The sequence below is a fragment of the Callionymus lyra genome, chromosome 15, assembly GCF_982586985.1.
Source record: "Callionymus lyra chromosome 15, fCalLyr1.hap1.1, whole genome shotgun sequence".
Taxonomy (NCBI): Eukaryota; Metazoa; Chordata; class Actinopteri; order Syngnathiformes; family Callionymidae; genus Callionymus; species Callionymus lyra.
Window position 1 is genome coordinate 15,387,641 of NC_141832.1, and position 22,809 is coordinate 15,410,449.

The 22,809-nt window shown below is 34.4% G+C and overlaps 2 protein-coding genes across 3 annotated transcripts in view; one reads left to right on the forward strand and one right to left on the reverse strand.

Moving 5' to 3' along the window:
* tbcd (tubulin folding cofactor D) overlaps positions 1-22,809 on the forward strand; it is a 36,285-nt gene that overhangs the window by 6,770 nt on the left and 6,706 nt on the right. The window contains exons 14-30 of the mRNA XM_087809360.1: positions 8,851-9,007; positions 12,862-12,919; positions 12,992-13,021; positions 14,595-14,680; positions 14,746-14,826; positions 15,199-15,272; positions 15,511-15,628; positions 16,751-16,811; positions 16,888-16,910; positions 16,984-17,015; positions 18,237-18,299; positions 18,358-18,434; positions 18,583-18,664; positions 18,770-18,888; positions 19,860-19,951; positions 20,137-20,265; positions 21,977-22,060. Of these exons, the coding sequence (XP_087665486.1) occupies positions 8,851-9,007; positions 12,862-12,919; positions 12,992-13,021; positions 14,595-14,680; positions 14,746-14,826; positions 15,199-15,272; positions 15,511-15,628; positions 16,751-16,811; positions 16,888-16,910; positions 16,984-17,015; positions 18,237-18,299; positions 18,358-18,434; positions 18,583-18,664; positions 18,770-18,888; positions 19,860-19,951; positions 20,137-20,265; positions 21,977-22,060 (1,366 nt within the window). The remainder of the gene's footprint in view (positions 1-8,850; positions 9,008-12,861; positions 12,920-12,991; positions 13,022-14,594; positions 14,681-14,745; positions 14,827-15,198; positions 15,273-15,510; positions 15,629-16,750; positions 16,812-16,887; positions 16,911-16,983; positions 17,016-18,236; positions 18,300-18,357; positions 18,435-18,582; positions 18,665-18,769; positions 18,889-19,859; positions 19,952-20,136; positions 20,266-21,976; positions 22,061-22,809) is intronic.
* Positions 568-5,788, reverse strand: znf750 (zinc finger protein 750). Of its 2 annotated transcripts, none has more exons than XM_087810029.1 (3): positions 5,641-5,788; positions 2,269-3,396; positions 568-1,324 (listed from the first exon to the last, which is right to left on the reverse strand). In XM_087810029.1, the coding sequence occupies exons 2-3, from the start codon at positions 3,384-3,386 to the stop codon at positions 832-834; spliced, it is 1,611 nt and encodes a 536-aa protein (XP_087666155.1). In that variant the 5' UTR covers positions 3,387-3,396; positions 5,641-5,788; the 3' UTR covers positions 568-831. The 2 variants fall into 2 exon arrangements, with proteins under 2 accessions (XP_087666155.1, XP_087666156.1); XM_087810030.1 differs by lacking the exon at positions 5,641-5,788 and adding an exon at positions 4,929-5,091.

The window sequence follows — 22,809 nt, forward strand, 5'->3', positions numbered from 1 at the left end:
AAAGCAGGGCGTGATTACAGCCGGCTGGAGGAGGAGTGAAGCTTTTATTATGTCATAATGTAATCTGCTCTCGTAACCTCTCTTTCGCTGAGATTTCAGACAAGGGAGAACGAAAGGTTACGACAGCTACTTGTTATAAAGTTTTAACTTTATATTAGACAGAAGTTTATGGTGATGGACAGAATACTAGGTCAAATTATATACTTAAATAGTCATAAATTAAATGGTCATAATGTGTGCTTAATTATTAAGGATTGTGTTAATATAATTTGTCTAACTTCACTGTTTTTGTTGCCTTTTTGTTTAGTTAATTTTGTGTTTTTATCTTTTCACCCGGAAAAGCAATTTAAGTAGACATTGATTGATCCGGTGAATCGTATTATACTTGTCTACGTGTATAATGACTTGAAATATTTTCTCAGCTTGTTTTTTTTAGTTGCGATTAAAAACGGATTAATAAGATCAATTTATTACATATAATAATGAATTAATCTCCCAACTTTTTAATCACCTCAGACACATTTTTATTCCACTCAAGCAAATGAGGAGAATAATTTTCAAGGCAAAATAAATCCAACCTTTTTTTTTTTTAAATTTGTTTAATAATAAGATTTACATTATATATATATATAAAAAAAAACAACAATTTAATAATTCGACAAAGTTATCATCAGAGCCAGGAGATGGAAAGACACATTTTCTTCATGGCAGAAGCAAACCCTCCTCCCAAGCAGTATTATGTTAAAATATGTATATACTTATAATACAAAACATTGCACATCATCCTATGAATCTAGAGTGCTTTAATTTAGTATAAAATAAAGTCATTGATCAACAGCGCCGCCTCCTGCTTGTAGCTCTTCCGAGCAATTTGGCTTTTTTGTTCGGTTTGTGGCCATTTTTCTTCCTCTGCTCTGAGATTGTTCTTTTAGTTCCCGGCGTTGCTTTATCACGAGTCGAGTCTCTGCCGTCATCGAGGCTCAGGGTTGTCGTCGTCGAATCCACGTCTTCTTCAGTGGTCACGTGATGAGTGGCGGCCATGGCGCTGGAGATGGCCAGCTGGCAGAGGGCGAGCGCCGCCGCTTGCCGCTGGTCACATGACTCCTGGTCCAGCTGAAACCGCTCCGCAGCGGTCAGTGTCGGGCTGTGCTCCGGGCTCCGGAGGCTCAGGTTCAGAGGCATCTCGTCCCGTTCCCTGTCCTGGTGGTTCCGCCTGCTCTCGCGGGTTCTTGTCGAGAGGTTGAGCGGCGCCATGTCGTCCTCGTCGTCTTCTTTCTCCGACGCGTATTCTGAGTCGCTCGAGTATCCTTTAGTCTCTGGAGATCTGAGAAGAGATGAACGAACACATTTAGCATATACTAATAGCATCTATTGATACACTTGAATTTCACAATATTTTTTCCATTATATATACTGTATCGCGATTAAAAATATCGCAATTATTATTTATTTTTTGGCCTACAAATCACATTTAATGGATATTTATGTTCCCATTAATATTAAGGAATTCGTTTTTTTTCCCAATATATATTTACAATTAAAATGCAAATATTCATTGTATTTGTTCATTTTCTTGTTGCAATTAAACTTCCCGCCGCTAGATGGCAGCAGTCAATACGTCCTCCGCAGCTAAAGGAACAATTCAACAGCACTGTATCGATATTATTATATAATTTTCTTTATTTTCCAATGTATTTATCAAGGGCTTTCCAAATCCTATTTTACGAATTATATTTCAATAAGTTTTGTATGAAACAAATTAATTAGATTTTCTTCTTATTTACAATAGATTATTTTTGTGTTGCAATTAAACCCCAAAGCTAGAGGGTCAATCAAATCCTGCGAGCTCTTGGGACAACTGAGGATGAGAGGATACAGTTAACTCCAGCAGCTTTTAAAGCTGATCTTTGTGCTTATTTTTGTTTTAAAACAAATGAAAATCATGACTCATGTGATCTGTAAAATTCTGCAACACCAGAGTCAAGTACTCGACAATACTATCTATACGTATATATATCCTTGTTACTATCGTATCACAATGTATCGTATCGTTGAACCTGTTTTCACTTTTTTCGTAGATGATGGTAGCTTTATTTTTCACACGTCTGTGATGGACAAATGATGCGATTAATCATGATTAATTAATATTTGTGGTTGATTGTAAAAAGTCCTGTCGTTGCCCCGGTAACGTAAAAAGTATCGTGTCAAAACAGACCCCCTACTAATAACTAGATATACTTTTTTCCCCCCGAAAAATTCTCTCCTTACCCGCTCACAGCCGCCGCCCGGCTTAACTTCAGCAAACCCTTCGCCGAATCCTCAAGTCTGGTGTCCCTTTGACTGGACTCAACGCTCATCAGTTGGCGTCTTGGACTGGAAATGGACTCGTCCATGTTTGTATACCGAGGACCTTCCATGTCCTTCAGGACGACGTTCGCCTGACAGGGTCTGTCCGGAGACCCTAAGGCCGAACATCCCTCTTTGGGGCTCAACCTGGTCTCCTTTTGCGGTCTTTCGCTCGTCTCCTCTTGGGTCGTGGCGTGGTCGTGCTCGTGGTGCGCTCGCATGTAAAAGTCATAACCGTTCGGCCCGAGCGTAGGGTTGTACAGAGGAAGATATCTGGACCCTGGGAGTGGCAGTGGAAGCTCGTAGGGTCTGTAGAGGGTGTAATCGTAAGGGGGTCCGGGGTGAATGGGGTGGCAGTATCTGTATGGATATGGTGGAAAGAGGGCGGAGTGAGGCGGCGGGAGAGGTTGGGGAACCACCGGCCTCTGTGGGTCAGGAGCTAAGGACGGAGGAGTTTGTTCGTTGTGGCCCCCGGGAACGTAAAATGGGGGGTAGAGGGTCCGGTCTGGCAGTAGATACGGAGCGTACTCGGGCATGGCCGTGGGGAAGGGTTTTAAGTTGACGGCATTCCATGGAAAAGTGGGTCTTTCAAGAGCTTCAGAATCCTCCTCCGACTTGAAGGGTTCGGCGTCATCCCGGCTGGGCGTGACCACGGAGAAGGCGGAAGGGCGTCCCCGACACTCGTCCGTCGGTCTGACGACATCCGGACCGTCGGACTCGACGTCCACTTCGACCTCGTCGCTCTCCTCCTGGTCCTCGTCCGGAGGAGGAGGAGAGGGTTTCCCCGGGGGGTCGGGACCATCCTTGGGGGCCACGGGGACCGTCTTCGAGACGCCCTTGACCTGCTTGGGCGTCTGCCCGTTTTTCTGAGACATCAACGAGATGGAGTTCTTGCAGAGGTTGTATTTCATGTGGTTGAAGAGATGGGACTTCTCGTTGCAGGTGAACGGGCACTGGAAACACTGGTACTTGAACGGCTTCCCCGGTGGTCGCGGGATGTAGTGCGGCCGCTTTGGCTTGCGTTCTTGAGTAGATTCCATCTTGAGGTCTCTGCGAAAGACAGTTGAGTTGAGATGTTTGAGGAAACATTTGAAAACATCTAAGGAAGATATTAATTTTTTCATCTCACAACATAAATTTCCCTTTTTTAAAATATTTATAATTTATAAATAATAAAAAATCCCTCTTTTAATGTATGGTTGACAAAAGAATCTGATGAAAATACTGTTTATCATCATCATTTACTACAAAATGTATTAGAGCAATAATGAGAGAAAAAAACTAAACAAAACGAGATAAACTGAGAGAAAGCAAGAGAAGAAAGAAAGAAGGCAAACAAGCAAATGACAATAAACAAAGAAACGTGTTGTTTTCTTTTCTGAGACAAATCCAGAAAATGTCCTTTTTTTTTTTCAAAACATACTTATTCATTCATTTTGTACAAATGATTTATAACTCATCACTTGTTCAGCTGTAAACTTGTTAAAGATATTTTTTAATGGTTTTTAACTTTTATATTCTCTTTGTTTCTTGTCCTTCAAAGTAGAAGAAACTTTTTTTAATCAACCTTTTTTTTTTAATGCATTACATTTTTTTTAACCATTTTTTTAAAATATGAAATACTTACTTTATTAAAATATACAATGAAAAATCCTTTTAGCTTTTGTTTAATTAATGACAATACACATGACAATAACAAAAAAGATTCATATTATTATCTTTTCTGAAATAAATCCAGGAAATTTCCTTTTTCTTTTCCAAAAAAGAGCGTCTCATTTGTTTGTTTTTTTTATAGTTTTATAACTCAACATTTTTTCAGCTGTAATATTGTTAAAGATATTTTTTAATGGTTTTTAACTTTTAATTTCTGTTCTTTTTTGCTGTTTATTGTCCTTCAAAGTAAATCTTAAGCAATTTTTTTTAATCAGCATTATCTTTTAACATGCATTACATTTTTTAATGATTTGCACTTGTAATTTTTAAAAATCCCTTTTTTTTATAATATACAGTTAAAAAACCATGTAATGCATATTTTTTACAATTGTTAAATCTGTCACGATCGGCCGAAAAATGACGCTAACGCCCTTTTTTAAGTCTATGCAAGTATGTTAAAAGGAAAATTAAATATGTCAAACCAAATATTTATAAATGAGATATTCCTATTTCTTATCATTTAATATCTATTTTAAAATGTCTCCTCCATATCAAAGCAAACTCAATTGTGTTTCCCCCACTCTTGCCCGAGGGAGAGACTGAGGCTGAAACCTAAAAATAAAAAAAAATCATTGCATGCTTTTCTGTCGACAACTCGACTTGCAAGTATTGATGCGAAGGGTAGCTGCTTGACCGGTTGGGTGGGAGGGTTGTTGACTTTTTCTAGTTCCCTTTGAAAAAAAAAAAAAAAAAATCTCTAGCACCACAAAACACTGCACCCGAGGGCTAATGTATTTCCACAACTGTCACACCATCTGTAACTTCCATCCAGAATTTAAAAAAAAAAAAAAAGCCCGATCCGATCCTCGCCAAGTGACGCTTACTCATCCGAGTCTAGGTAGTCATCTGTCCGTCCAGCCTGTGCTCACCTGTCTGATCTCACTGGTCCGCCGGTGCAGTTGCAGCGCCGGTGAGACAGGTGTACAGACACGGCACTGCTAGCACTACCGCGAGCGTGCACGGACTTGCTCTTCCTCTCACCCTCGCTTTAAAAACTCCGTCGGCGTGGGAACCTCGAGCCACCTGCTTCCCATGACTACACCTGCGGGATGCAACTCATCATCTCCACCTGTGAGAAGGGTTGTTTTTTTTTTTCGCCGCCCCGAGAAGCCGAATAACGGAGCGTCCGATATCAAATTCTGAGGTTGAATTTTTTGTATTGATTTGAACTTGTTTAAAGTGAAACGTCCCCTAGAGCTGTGAGTGTTGCTGCTCTGAGGAACCTGCTTGTCGTGAGCTGTCGCAAGAAGTTGTCACTCAAGTTTCTGTCCAACTGTAATGGCACACAAAGACACTCCCTTTTTAAACTAAAAAAGATTCTTACATTTCCACTGAATTATTTTCACCTTTTAAATCCTCTTTTACCTTTAAAAACAAGTCTTATAATTTAATAAAATACTTTACTCATTTGTTTGCGTCCCTTTTTTTTCAATTTAATGACAAATGCATTTTTATTTTGACTAAAAATCCTTAAAATTACACTTTTTTATAACAAAATCCATCATTTTTTTCACAATAACCCACAATATTATATTAAAATAATTATAACTTGATGCTAGCAGTGAAGAATATTTGATTTACCTTCTCACGTTGACACAAAATTGACCCTCGTTGTCCGACGAACGGCGAGAACTCCGGCGTCCGGTCGCGATGACTCCCCCGGCCCGAGCTGGCTTTTTTTTTTATTTGGAAGACCCGTGTGATTTCGGGTTGCGTACGTGTGCTCGACTAGTCAGTGTGGTGACTTCTACTCTCCGAAGGTGTTGTCTCTCTCTGGAGGGCGGAGCATCAGCCAAAAAACTGCAGCGGCCCTCAGGCAACATCAATGTACCTGATATTAGTTAAGCCTGGAGCGACGATTTACATGGCGGGGGCTCTCGGTCCATCCTCGTGTCCGTGACGGGGTCACGTGTTCTTTGATTTTATTTATATTTCCATCATCTTGTTGTGAGAGGAAGCCAGAATATAAATGGTGGCTTTTCTGTATTTTTAAAATCGTCATTTTGTGTTATTTATGCTTGAATCCTCTTTAAATCACATCAATATTGATCCTTTTTTATAAATAAATGTCATGTATACAGAATTAAGTTAACTGCTCATTTCGACCCATTTGTCTGGTGTTTTTAAAGGCAGCAGGAGGCGATAACGTTCTGGAACTAGCTAGCAAAACTCAGAATGGGAGCTCCTTCTGCACCACAGAGAGTGACAAATCGAAGTGGATCCACATTATAATCTGGATTAATGTAGACTTTTGATTCCGTTCCTTGGATTAAAATAGGGTTAAAATCTGTTAGGATTCCATGGAATTGATCGATTAATTCCTATATTTTTCCACATTAGGGGAATTAAAGTTGTTTCAGCAGTACATACACATGTTAGGACATGCAATAGACATATTAAAAAACGATAATTAATGAAGTGAATCATTAAAAAAACAATCAATCAACTTTATTAATAAAGCGCAGTTGATACAAAGTGCTATACAATTTTTCCTTGATTTTCTGGAACTCCTTTTGTGTTATCAGTTTTAAATTGCCCTTTATAGTATATACTTTATTGAATATTGTTTTGATTGTTTAAGCGCTTTGTGACCCTGGTCTGGAAACGCGCTATACAAATAAAAATGACTTACTTACTTACTTACTTACAATGACATGAAAGTGCTAAGAAAGCACAGTTAAAAACACACAAGGATAAAATAATATCAAATAGAACAAGTAAAAAGCACTAAAAACAGCTCAGAGTCTCGTGTTGTTTTAAAAGCCAGAGAATAAAAGTGTGTTTTAAGACGAGATTTAAAAATTAAACACTTAACATATTTATGATTATTATAAATAAAACTTAAATTATGACGTATAAATAATAATAACAATGAATAAAACATTAATTATTCTGATTATATCAACAACATATACAACATTATAACAAGATAATATTTTGTACTGCACCTAGAGTAGATTCTACTGTGTTTTTGTACATTATTGTGTTTTTGCTTTATTTGTATGTTTGTATTATGCATTATGCAATATGTATTATGTTGTATTAACTGTCTGCAGCTTTGTTGAGGACTAAACATGGTGCAGCCATTTCTTTCAATCTAACTGCACATTGTTCTTTTAAATAAATAAACTAAACTAAACTAATAATAACTACTAGTACTAGAATTTCTTCTTTTTTTTAATGCACACGCTATAGAAGTAAAGACATGAATGAATGAATGAATGAAGCAGAATGAGTTCACGAATGCTCCTTCCCAGGTGCAAAAACAAATAGACTCAAGGACTCATTCATTCCTTGGGCTATTAAATTGTACAATTCTGAGTTCGGGGGCAGGAGTGGAGTGAGAGTATCTGGATGTTCTGTTCTATGTTAGTCTTTGTATCCTTTATCTCTTTTATTCTTCTTTGATCTATGTTCTTTATCTTTATCTTTAGACTTAGATTGTATCATCTTGTTCTTTCTCTTTACTTCTCTTTATGTTCTTTATCTTTAGTCTTAGATTGTATCATCTTGTTCTTTCTCTTTACTTCTCTTTGTTCTTGTTTTTATTTTAGTTTGATTTATTTTTTATGAAAAATTGCTGTATTTTCTGTGGCTATTGGAAAAAAACAATTTCCCGAAGGAATAAAGTTTTACCTTACCTTACCTTAAAGAAAAGGGAATAAAATAGGAAATATAATAACTTGACTCATTCAATATTAAAGAGTCTTTATTGTCATTATACAGCATTTAAAATGCACAATAATTACATTTTTTTTGTTATGACTCAAACAGAACATGGAATACAAAGAAAATAATATAAAGTGTCAAACGTACAATCGACAGCATGCTTGTTTTCACTCCCATGTACATGTTATACCTACAACAAAATATAAAATATGTTTCATATATGCGCAACCCTAATGGAAACACAACTCTTCTGTTTATTTTAATTCTTCCATAAATTTCCATGAATGTTCAACACTGATGCAGAGGCAGAAACCTTCATACAACTTGAGTCATAGTTCCAGTATCGTTTGTTTTATTAATGAATGAGGAATTAAGTAAATTAAGTTTGATTAAGTAAAATAAAAGGAAAAATAGTAAAACAATGTCAAGTAAATTTAAACAGACTAAAATCAAATCAATTTAAATATTATGGTGTAATCTTAAGGACAATTGAATAAGAAAAGGAAAATTTAAATAAAATGTATTAAATTGAAGTCATATCAACTAAAATAAAAATTGATAAATGATAATTTAATATGATTAAGTCACTTAAAAATGAGTTAAGTCAAGTCAAATAAAATAAAGTACAACTATGTCTAAGCACATTAAAACTGAGTAAATAAATTAAATAAAATCAAGTCAGCTAAAGAACAATTTAATAAGATTAAGTAAAATAAAATAATTTGAATTAAAGTAAAGTCAAATTAAGTTGTATTTAGTAAAATAAAATGAAAATTAGTATAACAATTTCAAGTTAATTTAAACAGACTAAAATGAAATAAATTAGTCAAATCAAGTCGACTAAATGGCATTAAACAAGATCAGGTCAAGTAAAATGAATTCAAATAAACTGTAAAATATAAGGAAAAAAATACAACTTTTTCAAGTTAATTAAAATTAATATTAATATTAGGTAAAGTAAATAACATAATAATAATAGTAACAATAAAACAAGATTAAATACAATTAAAAATACAACTTACGACACGATATTAACGAAAATCTGAATTTCTTCTACATACATAAGATTTCTGATCAAACTGCTTTTCTTTTTTTTTTAAATTCTTTTTTTAATTTTTGCAGTCGTTCCACTGATCATCAAGTTCCTGACCTACGAGGAGAAGCGAGGAGCTCGCAGCGTCGGCTCGATCGTCCGCGACGCGGCGTGCTACGTTTGCTGGTCCTTCGCCAGAGCCTACGAGCCCAAGGAGCTGGAACCGTATGTCAACGACCTCGCCAGGTACTTTTACCTTAGTCCTTATATACGTTTACATCTCTAGCAGGTTTGTATCCTATGTTACGATCTACTTCAATATTTACAACATACTTAAGTATCAAAGCACAGCCAACTTTTTTACATTTGTAATTAAACATTCTTAAAATAAGTGTGTTTTTCATTCAGAATTAAAGTAGTATTTCCAAGATGGTATAGATCATGAATTAAATCCTTTATACACAAAGTTGGGCCGACCTTTAATTTCTGGATTTGCCCCAAATGAGTCATAATTTGGTAGTGACAACAGAAAACAGTGATTTTAACAAACACGCTCCTCACTTAACTCAACTGCGAGGGATGTTCCGAACAATAGAGGGTGTGGAATTCGTCACAGGTTATAAATCTCTAATAATTCATATATTATCTTTGATTGTGCAACGGTTGTTCGACCAGATGTGGAGAAATCCTGTGATGCATGATAATATGACTTTTATTCCTGTTTGTAAAACATCTTGTCTGCACGGAAAAATAAAAGCAAAGGGTCCAAGGTTCGACCGCTGTGGCACACCAAGTGTATTTTAATGAAGTTATCGTTCTCGACCATAATACAACATCCACTAAATTATGGAGCAATCACAAAGTAAAAACTGAAACTATTTATGAGGTTTGACTCGAAACAAAGTAAATACATTTCTGAATGTACTTAGAAAGAATAAACTTCTAAATCTTAACTAAATGTGATTATTTCATTTATGTATTAAAATGAGCCTGCAATTGATAATAAATAAAAGTGCTATCCTATTAAAGCAACAGAATAGTAACATTTTGACATTGTTTATAATTTAATTATAAACCATTCCATTTTAAATATATTTTTGTAGGTGTTTTGACCAACACACAGTAGTGGGTCAAATACAGAATTTTCTATATGGCTAAAGTACTTCAGAGTATTAGAAGTAAAAACTAGAAAAAGACTAAACGAAATCCTTTATCTTATTTGAAAAAAAACAACCAGATATGATTTAGTATGTTGGAAATAAGGTCTTTCATCACTGCAGTTACACTGTTCTGACACCAGGGGGAAGCCAGAAACATCTTTTTAATCTTACTTATTAGTGCTTTAATGTAGACAGTTGCGACCTCAGTTGAAACCCTCACATTTTAAGCCATTTAAGGGATTAAAAATTCCCTAAAGTCGACCAGTGTTGCCCCTTTTATCATACAGCAAACACTATTTTAATTTGATGATAAGGAAATATGATGAAATAATAGATAAAAATGCTTTTAGCTATTACTTTTAGTGAACATTCTGGTGTTCAAAGTTAGATTCATCATGTCTTTCAGGGTTCTACGTTACATAAGAAGCTTTTATTCTTTTAAACAAGTGAGGAAATGCATTTTCATGCTGAATTAACGATCAGTGTTAAAGGTTGCTGCAGGGCATGATTGACATATGTTTATGCCTAACTTGAAAGTAATAAAGCTGCCAAGAGCTCCTGCTATTGTTGGGTTTTGGTTTCTCTTCGAATTTTTAAATAAAATAAAACATATCTTGGCTTTTATCAACCAGAATTTACCTTCCATTAGGCCAAAAAAATCACTATATATCATAGAAAACATTTAAAATATTCCTTCTATTTATGGAATAACAGAGGGGAATTGATGTTTTTTTATTCTATACAAGTAGATACTTGTATTAGATTCTTTATTTTACTAATTTTGGGGGATAAAAAGGTGCCAGAGAGTGACATCACAAACTTAAAACCCCGTAAAGGCGACGCCGTCATCGCGCCAGTGACGCTCAGTATTACTCAATAGTAACGGTTTTCCTCCTCCTTGCTCGCTGGGTTCTGTGAGCGACGAGTGTGGACTTGTGTCCTGTGACTGTGCAGACCAGCTCTGCAGTGTCAGTTTAAACCCGGCGTCTAAGCATTTTCATCAGGCTTGCGACATCACCCTTCCCCCCCCCTTTTTTTTATTTTTTTTTCGTAGCCTTCAGGATTGCCAGGTTTCGCCTGCCGCTCGTAGGTTTCGGTCACCGTTTGGCAGAAAGTCTCGAAGACAAGCTGATTCCTGCTCTGTTTATCTGCCACTGACGACAGGCTTGTCATTTTTTACACTTGCACCACTTTTAGGGAAAACAAGGACATGCTGGAATATTAGTTTGCAAGGTTAAAGGGTCGTCATCTGCAGGGATTTCTTATAAAAAGTTTCATTCTTTCGCTTAAAAATATCGTGTATTGAACATTTTCTTATGCGATTGTAATTCTTTCAATAATTGAAAGGCGTGTCACATGAGGAATCGTCAACAAATTCTTCACCCTGATGCCAGAACTCCCTTATTCACACCATTAATGTCGGTTATATAACTTAAATATCATTTTAGCTCTTAAATAAACAAGATCACAACAATAAAAACAATTAAAGTAAAATAAAAACAGGTTAATTTTAGGGAATTTAAGTAAACTAAATGTAAATAAAGTACAATTAAGTCAAGGATTACACTAAATACAATGAATGAATAAGTAAAATAGATACATTTAGGTACACTTAATGATAATTAGAAAAGCTTAAGTAAAGTTAAGTTAAATTAAGTAAATTATATTCAATTTGGTAGTAGATTTATAAACACATAATTTTTTTGTTTAATTAAGTTAAATAAAGTTAGAGTGAGGTAAAAGGCCACAGAAAATACAGCAATTTTTCCTAACAAATAAATCAAAATAATAAAGAACAAGAACAAAGAGAAATAAAGAGAAAGAACAAGATGATACAATCTAAGTATAAAGATGAAGAACATAGATCAAAGAAAAATAACAAAGACAAAGGATACAAAGACTAACATAGAACAGAACATCCAGATACTTTCACTCCACTCCTGCCCCCGAACTCACAATTGTACAATTTAATAGCCCGAGGAATGAATGAGTCCCTGAGTCGATTTGTTTTGCATCATGGGAAGGAGCATTCGTGGAATCTCTGTGCTTCTAAAAAATGTAATAAATAATGAAGTAAAGGAAAATTAAATAAAAAAAACATGTAAATAAGTAAAAGCGATATTAATTTTAATATTAATATTAATAAGAGGTTAATTAAAGTGAACTCAAATGAAGTAAAATAAAAATATATATATATCAAAAATACGTCAAGTTAATAAAAATTGAGTAAAATAATTATGAGTCAAATCAAGTCAACTAAAGGACAATTAAAGTAAAGTAAAGTATGTAAAAAATAAATGGATAAAGTAATATAAAAACAAGTAAACCAAAGGACAATTAAATATGATTAGGTCGTTTTAGATCAAATAAAATACGATGAATTAAAGTAAAGTAAAATTAAATTAACAATGGGGTCGAGGTCCAGGTGATCCAAGTCCGGAGCGAAGTCGATGTTTTATCAAGACTTTTATAATAAGAGTCAGAGCCAGTTGAAGTTTTTAAGAATATTTTGATTAGATCAACTTTGTTAATCCCTCTGGAGGTCTCCATCAGGAAATGGACGATAGATTCATGAAAAAAGAACAAGAACAAAGTGCAATAAGAAGAAGGAACAAGATGACACAATGTAAATCTAAAGATAAAGAACATAGATCAAGAAATAACAAATATTAACATAGAATATCATCATCTTTTCACTCCACTCCTGCCTCCAAACTCAGAATTATACAATCTAATAGCATGGGGAATGAATGAGTCCCTGAGTCTATTAGTGTTGCATCATGGGAGGAGCATTCGTTGACTCCATCTGCTTCACTGATGACAGTGTTCAGAGGACAACCGTCATCATCCATTTGTATCTATTGGAAGATAATTGTTGTTAAGTTATAACAACTAAAGTCATCTATAATTATTGGTAATTATGTTTTCTTTTCTTCGCAGTGGTTTGCTGATCACGGCCGTGTTCGACCAGAACATCACCTGCCGTAGAGCCGCCTCCGTGAGTTCACCTCATTCCACTCGCTCAGAAAATAAAACCAACAACATTTTCTCTCTTTTTTTCTCGTCCCAGGCGGCTTTCCAGGAGAATGTGGGCCGACAGGTTGGTTGTGCCACAGTCTTGTCTTCTATCACCACTCAGGGGTGGCTGTGATTTGTCTCCACACAGTCAAGTCGCTGCTAGATATCACTTTCCTGCCGCGACCTGCCGCGTCTGATCGAAAGTCACAGCCCCGCGGCCATGAAACTGTTGTTTCATTTCATCGTCAGCTGCACACATGACATGTTTTTGGGGATTGAAATCAAAGTGTTTTCTTTCGCTTTGATTTGTTCCCACAGTCGTCGCTTCTGCTCATCGGACTCTGAGCAACACAGTAAACCCTTCATTGTGCTGAACATATAGACACGTCGGTTGATCGGCTCTCGCTCGTGCAAACACTGCTGCGTCACTCATGACACACACTTTTACACTCTTGTCTCTGACCGTCTTTTTGTCAGAATCAGAATCAGAAATCCTTTATTTGTCCCGCGAGGGGAAATTCAGTTTAAACAAAAGAAAGATCTTAATAGAATAGAATAAAAATCTGCCCTATATTATATACACTATCATATTTACAAAAATAACAAGAAGAAAATAACAAGAAGAAAATAACAAGAAGAAAATAACAAGAAGAAAATAACAAGAAGAAAATAACAAGAAGAAAATAACAAGAAGAAAAGGTGCTGTTAAAGTGTCTAATACCATAGTTTTGCCCTCGAAGCTTGGTTTAGTTGAGAGATTGTACGTAATCATCTGAATACTTTTAAAGTAAAAAGTTAAACTCCTGTTATAAACTGTTTATAATAACATCATTTAAAATGAATATCATGTTTATGGAAGTGTATCATTGCCATCCAAATATTAAATGATGGAATTTAACATTTAAAATATTTTTTTATGCATTCAATAAATTAATTCAATTATTTGTACAGTAAAAGGTTGTTGTTTTTAATACTTGATTTAAAAATATTTAATATATATATATAAAAAAGTTATTTTTTTCTTTAATTCTTACATGGTTGTATTTAACATTTCAAATGTTAAAACTCCAAAGTTAAAAATTCTATATTTAAAAAGGTTGATATTTCTTTTTTTTAAATAATTGAGTTACAAAAATAATTTTGCACATAGGGTTTCATGTTCCAATTCCAATAATTCAAAAATTATTTTTGTTTTATTTGTTTTTTAATAAATAATATTTTTTTAAAGGGCTGTGAATTGAAAAATAAATCAACTTGGAAATTAGTTTTTAATTATTGGAATTGGAATATTCAGCCCCATGTGTACAAATATTTTTGTAATTCAATTATTAAAAAATAAAATAAAATAAAAATCAACCAAAAAAGTCAATATATCAATACTGATTCACTATATGCTAGCATCATGACAGAAACTCATAGAAAGTAAGGGTACAACAAAAAAAAACATATATAGAAAATAATAAAATGATCTGTTACCACAAATATTCTTCGATTGGTTCTTGACCCAGATTGTGGTGAACAGTTTGGGTCTTTGTGTGATTGAGTTTTACAGACATGCTTAAGCAGGAATTTGAAGAATTTTGTCTGGAGGTTTAAAACAACAACCAAAAATAGACTTAAGGTTAGAATTTTTCATCTGTTTATTGTCTTCTCAGGGAACCTTTCCTCACGGGATCGACATCTTGACGGCGGCCGACTACTTTTCCGTCGGGAATCTGACCAAATGTTACGTCAGCATTTGGTAAGAGTTAAATACGATTTTCTACTCTTTTCTGTTTGATTTACTGGTGTTTTTTGCCTCTTTAGTGTTTACATATCAAGTTTCCCTGAATATACTAAAGCCATGATCGACCACCTGATCACACAGAAGGTCAACCACTGGAACGAGTGAGTAAAATCACCATTTAATCTTTGGTCGAAAATGTTTTTAATCCAACTTATTTCAGGTATATATGAAGTACACAGACATTTTCTTGGATGCTTAGAAAATTTAAATTAAATATTTTTATTGAGATATTTTAGTCTTGTTTTATTCACATTATGGCAATACAACCGGTGTAATTAATTGAATATATATTAGTATATTAAATATAAATATATAATATTTGTATTTTTCATTTGGTGAAAGATGCTTAAAGGCAGTTCAGTTTGAAAATGAATTAAAAATGTATATCAGGATTGAAAAATGAATACAAATATATTAATAAATGGCAACTCAAGTGTCAACAATTATTTAATCAAATGTTTTTTTTTCCTCAGTAAAATCCGAGAGTTAACCTCTAAAGCTCTTCATAACCTGACATGGAAAGCTCCAGACTATGTGGCCACGACAGGTATGTTGAGTACTGAACAAAAAATATATAATATTGTTGCTATATTAACTCTTAATTGTGGCCCTTATGAGGTGAAAAATAATTTAGAAACCAACAATTGTATGTTATTTATTTGTCTTGATTTCATTATTTGTCTCTAAATATGACGATAGGGTTTTTGTCATTTTTTTGAGTATATTGTCGCCCATGATTAAGAGAATTGGATTGAAATGGTACTCGGTTTATACTTGTTTTTTAGTTCTGCCACAGCTGCTGCAAATGGCCACGGGGATCGACCTGCACGGTCGTCATGGCGCCATCCTAGCATGTGCAGAGATCACTCACGCTCTCTCCAAGCTGGCGCTGGAGAGCGACAGGTAACATTCCTGACCTTCTACCTTCATCAGTTACGTGTGTCACTTCGCACTTAGTCATTTTAACATAAGACACACTATTGTATTCACTGGAGAATAAAAGAGAAACCATTTTACTCTTAATTTGCTAATAATGTAACCACTAAGTACATTTCTTTTGTATAAATATAACAGTTTGTTTATTATACTAAAGGGTAACTAATGTGAAAAACTCTCCTGACTCACTCACATGTTTCAAATGTTAAAGTCTTCTTCTCTAAGATGCAGTAAATCTTTCATCATGACCATGTTTTAAAGTTATGACTTTATAAAGTTCTTCTCGTAGAACAAGAAGAGCCCATTATTACGTAATAGCAGCAGCGAAGATCCTTGTGCTTCTTTCTGTAAACGCGTCTCTTGGAGGCGGAGACTTCCTGGATTGATGGCGCTGACCAATCACAGCAGAGTGGGCGTGGTTATGGGAAACGAGCCTCAAGCTTGACAAAAAGCAAGCGGGTTTTTCAATGGGCGGGGCTTATAAGCGTAATTTTTCTAATGTAAATATCTTTATTAAAAGACAGTTTAGTACAAACGTAAACATACTGATGCCTACAGTAGAGTTAAGAGACACTTAAATCAACAGATTAGTTGCTCTTTAAGTTTTTTACTCATCATTAAATTATATTTTTAATTCAATTTTAGCAATTTGGAGGTTGTATCTTGCATTAAAATTGACTTTTAATTATATTTTTCTCTTTGAAACACACACCAGGTTTTAATTCACATTTATTTACTTAATTTCTTCCAATTTCTTTATTCTATAATAAGGTCTTATACATAATAACTCTTCATTTTAAACAGAAAATATTGAACATGATTTCTATTATTTGGAATGTACGTTTATTTTATTTTGTTTAATTAAAACAAATATTTAATTTATGTATTTGTATAATATTTGTATAATGTATATTATGTTTTAGTTCAATGTACGTTTTTTAATTTAATTTAATTAATAAAGGAAAAAAAACAACATTGTTTTCATGTCATTACGCACACAGTTGAGTAAGTGGTATTTAATCCAAATAAAACACATTGTGCTGATATATTATACATATTTATATATATTTTAAATGCACATTTTCACAGGACTGTGACTGACATGGTCTCTCCAGACTGTTTGGAGAAGTTGAAGAACATTCATCAGACGGTGAGAAAAGACAATTATCTCGTATTATTTCAACAGAAACTCATGTTTTTTATTATGATTTGTCTGATGATTTCAGTTACACGACAGAAAACAATACAGGTATGGATAAAATAAACTGTGTTTTTGTTAAAATAGTGACAAATATCTGATCATGTGTTTTGCTTTGATTCAGGGGTTTCAACGGGGAACTCATGAGGCCGGCAGGTAATCACCGTAACTCACACAAGGGCTCAGAACATGAAGTTTATTGAGCATTAGAGTCTGATTTTATTGTTTTACTCTCAAAGTTGACATCCATTATCTCTTATCTTATCTTATCTTATCTGAGACATCTTCATAGCTCATGATATCAACATGAACATTCATCCATTTTCATTTTGAGACAATTGTCATGTAGTATATATTACCATATATTTTTCATGAATATAATGATTTTTTTTTAAATATATTTTTGGGTTTTGAGTGAATGAATGAACTTATTTATTTCAAACTTTTTCAAACAAGCAAATTTGTAAATTATTTTTATACAAACAGAGTAACAAAACACCAATAAAACCAAAAAAGCAGAATAAATAAATAAAACAAAACCCTGTTGTGCGGAAAAAGGAGTAGGAAGAAGTGAAGTACTTTAAAGCTTTGAAATTATAAATAATTTTCCTTGTTTATATTTCAATAAAGTTTGTGTGAAATAAAATAATTCATTTAAAAAAATTAAAAAAAACTAATATAATTTAGATGCAATATTGAAGGCATTGTTCATTTTTGTGTTGCAATTTAACTACTTGCCGCTAGAGGGCAGCAGTCGTTATGTCCCCGCAGCCAAAAGGAACGATGAAATCCCAGTGATGACTGAGGACAAGAGGATACAGTCGACTCCACTACTTTTTAAAGCTGATGTTTGGACATATTTTGGTTTCAAAACAAATGAAAGAAGTTACGACTTCTTCAAGAGTCATGTGGTCTGTAAATTCCGTAACACCAGAGCCAAGTACTTGACAATAATACAAGTATATATCGTTGTCCTACAGTACTATACTGTATTATAGTCTATCATGGTATGTATCGTATCGCCAGATTCTTGTGGCTACGCCATCCTACATTTTTACTTTTCAATCCTCATGTTTATAAAGCGACAAACTCATGACTGAGTCATCATATTCAGATGACTGAGGACAAGAAGATACAGTGGACTCCACTACTTTTTAAAAGCTGATGTTTGGATATATTTTGGTTTCAAAACAAATGATAGCTGTTACGACTTCGTCAAGAGTCATGTGGTCTCCATATTCAGATGACTGAGGATGAGAGGATGCATTGTACTCCAGCCTTTCTTATAACTGATGTTTGGACACATTTTGGGTTCAATGTGATCTACCTAATTGCATCTGTTGTTGTGAATATGAAGCTGTATTCATCTGTTTTCAGTGTGTGTCCTGATTGAAAAGCTGTCTCTGTCCAAAATTCCTTTTGAGGACGACGCTGTTATTGGTAAGAAAGTGTGTTTTCCCCGCGGCGCTCAAATGCTAACGGTCATCTGCTGCTTCAGCGGGCTGGCAGGGCCTCCTGGACGACACCATCAAGACTCTTCATCTCATTTCCAGTCGCCTGCAGAAAAGTATTATGGTAACCAAACACAAATCTTACCTTCAAAGAAAGGCTTTTATCAGTGTTTGCACTCAAAATTTTCTCGAAAAAAAGCCAATATTTGCACACAAAACGCTGCTCGTTACAACTTCAGTCGATCACGCTTCAAAACATGATCCGCCTCCAGGTCGCCGTGGTGTCGGCCCTGACCGCCCTGTGTGAGGAGTTCTATCAGACCGAGCCGGGACTGGCCGATCCCGAGAAACAAAGTGGGTCTAACATGATGAGAATATCAAATGAACGATTTGCATTTATAATAGTCTTTGATGCTTTGACACACCTTTTCCTTTTTTTTCCTTCATACTTGTGTTCAGATCTGCTGATATCGCAGTACATCGAAGGACTGAACAGTTCACAGCTCTTCACTCGCTGTGGCTCCGCCCTCGCTCTCGGGGCTCTGCCCAACTTCATGCTCCAGGGCAAAGTGAAGCAGGTGTGTTTGTGGGTTTTTAACCTTCACCACAATATCTTTAATTTGGATTAAAGGACGTTTTCTACGGAGCCCCTAAGGGGACAGAAAAAAATGTATATCTTTTCTTCCATGTCCCCTAGGGGCTCCGTATTTTTCTTTTAATTAAATATCATTTTTTTATTGAGGCTTTTTTTTTTCAAAATACAATTTTTTTTCTCTTAATTCAACCCCTTATTTTTGATTGAACATTTTCTTTGGTTGAAACAACCTTTTTATATTTAAATGTATTTTTGGATTGAAGCATCTTTTTTTTAATTGAAATATATATATATTTTTATTGACATTTCTTTATTGAACTAACTCTTTTCTTAAATTGAAACTGTTTTATTGAAGTAACTTTTTCCTTTATCGAAGAAATATTTTAAAATAAATAATGCGTACATTTTTTTAATTGAATTTTTTTTTTGGTCGAAGCAACTATTTAATTTTTTAAATTAAATGACCTACTCTACTATTTTATTTTATATTTCATTGAAGCAACTTTTATTTTAAATTTCCATTTTTTCTTTTTTTTTATTGAAGCAACATTTTTTTGCGGGATAAATATACTTTTTAATTTAAATCTAAATTCTTTATTGAAAAAACTTTTTATTCATTGTGTTTATTTAAGAAACGTTTGATTTGATCATTAATTCTTTTTTTTTAAAGCAACATTTTTTGATTGAATAATAAAGAAACAAATCCACCTATATATTAATCGACCACGCTCGGGGTCAAGGTGACACAACTTGAAAAACAAATGTGTTTGTGGTATCCCTTGTGTTGTCACTGGTTCAAGGTGACATAATTGAAAACAAATGTGTTTGTGGTATCCCTTGACTAACCAAAAGACGACACAAAGGATACCACTAACACGTTTGTTTCCGGGCCTTCGGGTCACCTTGACCCAGAGACGAGGGTCGAAGTGTAAAACGTTGATCTGCCATCATTAGATCCTCACAGCGCTGCAGCAGCTTTGTGTCGTCACTCAGCGAGAAGGAAACTTCACTGAGGCTCGAAGAGACGCAGTCGCAACCATCGCTCGGTGAGTTTTTCTTTTCTTCTCTTCCGTCTGTGAAAGACTCCCTTGTTTCTCCTCTTTCACTCCGGCTCTGCTAAAATAAACAGCGACAGACACGACCTGCTGGACCTGACTGACAACGTCCCGCTGTTCATTCCAAAACATGGACCTGACAATGTTTCCAATGTCTCACCTTCACCCCCCCCCAGAGTTTGCCTCAAAGCCGGCGTGGGGGGCGACTCCTCGCTGTGTCCGGAGACCGTGTCCGAGGTCTACGACTGCCTGCTCACCTGCGTCAACGACTACACGTCCGACCGGAGAGGAGACGTCGGATTCTGGTTGGTCGACTTCTCGTCCCCCTGCATGCAAATCCACTCCATCACTCCAACTATTTTTGAGGCCCGTGGGCTGTTTCTGCGTCGAGCCACCTTGGGACACGAAGACCTGACACTGCGTCTCACGAGCCCGAGGCGACACTTTAGCTGCCGACGAGGAATGTCACCCGGCGTGTCGCCTGTCCTTGTCGCCATGGCGACGTTCATACTTGTTAATGTGAATTGAATGAATTGACATTTTAATTCATACCTCAATTAGCTTTTTAAATATTTGTGTTAGACAAACATGTTAGTGTGAGAGCAGTGGGTTCAATCATTCTTTTATTTGATGACAAGAGCTTACGACTCCTTTAGATCTAGTTTAAATTAAATAGTACTTCAGCAGCAACAGTTTTTCATGATGGAGAGATTGTATTTTCTTATTCTGCTCACCATCATGTTTTTATTGATGGTGTTTACTTCTTTTTGTATGTACTTTTCTTTACACTCAACAGTTATTGAGTGTTTTTATTAATTTAATTTTTACAGTACTTTGTTTTTTCCAAATCAAACTTTTTTACCTTTTTCTGTTCAAAATCTGCATTAATATAAAGCAATTTTTATTGTATTTATTAATTAAAAAAAGAAAAATCAAAAACAGTTGTTGATATTTCCTTTCTTTAATTATTAATTTAATTTAAAGAGCAGGTTTTTTTTTCTCACTTTTCTTCATTTTTTTGGCCAAAACTGCCTCAACATTTATATTGAGCAATTTTTTCCCCTTTTATTTATTTATTAAATTAATAGAACCTTATTTTTCTTCTCACTGTTCTTCTTTTTTTTTTCCCAAAACAGCCTCAACATTAACATTGAGCAATTTTTAACTTAATGTATTACTTAACTTTTCTAAATTGCATCAACATTTACTGAACGTTTAAAAAAAACAACAACATTTTCTTTCTTCTTTCTTTTTTGTCTGCCAAAACTGCGTCAAAGTTTATTGAGTGTTTTTATTCATTTATTCCTACTATTCTTAACTATTTTTTTTACAAATGGCATGAACATGTTTTGATTTCAGTTACACACGTTTTTTTGCCTTTAGACTTTGGCAAACTTTCCAGAGTGTCCCCTGCCTCTCACCTTTATGAAGAGAAACGTGTCCTTCATAATAAAAGTTTATACATCCTTCTCATTCTGGACTCAGGTTTCCTCCCACAGTTCTGATACACACAGTTCCATTGATTCTTTATCTTTTTCCGCCAAAACACCATCAACATTTTATTTTATTTTATTGATTTCTTCCCTTTTCTTTGCCAAAACTGAGTCGACATTTATTGGGTGTTTTGACACAATTTGTTTTATTTATTGTTGCCAAAAGTATTTTTCTGCCCAAACTGCATCAACTGCATTTTTTGGGGCATTTTTAATAAATGTTTCTTCATCCTTTTCTGGCAAAACTGCACCAACATTTATCGAGTTTTTTGTGTTTTTTATTTTCACTTTTTCTGAAAGACGTATCAATTGATTTTTTTTCCTTTTTTCACTACTTTTCTATTGGATGTAAAAACAATTTTCCTCCTCACGTGCTTGTGTAGCATCGTTCACTTTCAGTTGTTCCTTCAGAACAACTTTTTGTTCCAACTCCTGTTCTAGTTTTGTGTTTTTTTTTTAGGATTATCTGGATAATTTTTTTTAAATTCTTTCTCCTGCCAAATGTTTGTTCCCATGTGTTCAGGGTGAGAGAAGCAGCCATGAGCAGCCTGATGGAAGTGACCATGATGGTGTGTAGAGAAGATCCAGGAATACTTCTGCCCGACCAGTGAGTATCAACCAGTTGTCGCTTTCACTTTGCATCTTAACTGGAGTCTTTGTCTCTGTAAACACACTTTTGAATGTCTTCTGAAGATGATTAAATATTTACAAGATCTCTATTTTGATTATACAACAATATATTTTAATGTGAAATGTTACGTTAATACTTTATTTTTTTTTAATATTTATATAAACAATTTAAATAAATAAACTCATGTATTTGTATTAATGAAGCAACTTTAAAAAAAAAAAGTTTTTGATGAAATACCCTTTTTCTCCATTTAAATGTCTTTTTTATTGAAGCAACTCATACATTTATTTTTTATAGAAATTTGGTTCGTTTTTTGTTCTATTAAAGCAAATTTTGTTCTTGATTAAACCCCCATATTTTTTACTTTTTTATATTTAAATGTATATTTTTTGGAATGAAGGTTCTATTTTTTAATTGTTAAATTTGTTTCATTGGATGGAAGCATCTTTTTTATTTAAATTTTTCATTAAACAAACTCTTTTCCCAAATTGAAACAGGTTTTTTTATTGAAGTCACTTTTTCCTTTATTGTAGAAATATATATAAATATATATTTTTCGTTTGAAAATGTTGAAAAACTAAATGACATTTTTAATCGAAAACATTTTTTAATTGACGCAACTATTTTATGTTTTGATGAAATAACAATTTTTCTATTTAATTTTCATTGTTTAAAATTGACAAATTATTTTTTTCATTGAAGCAACAGTTTTTAAAAAAATATAT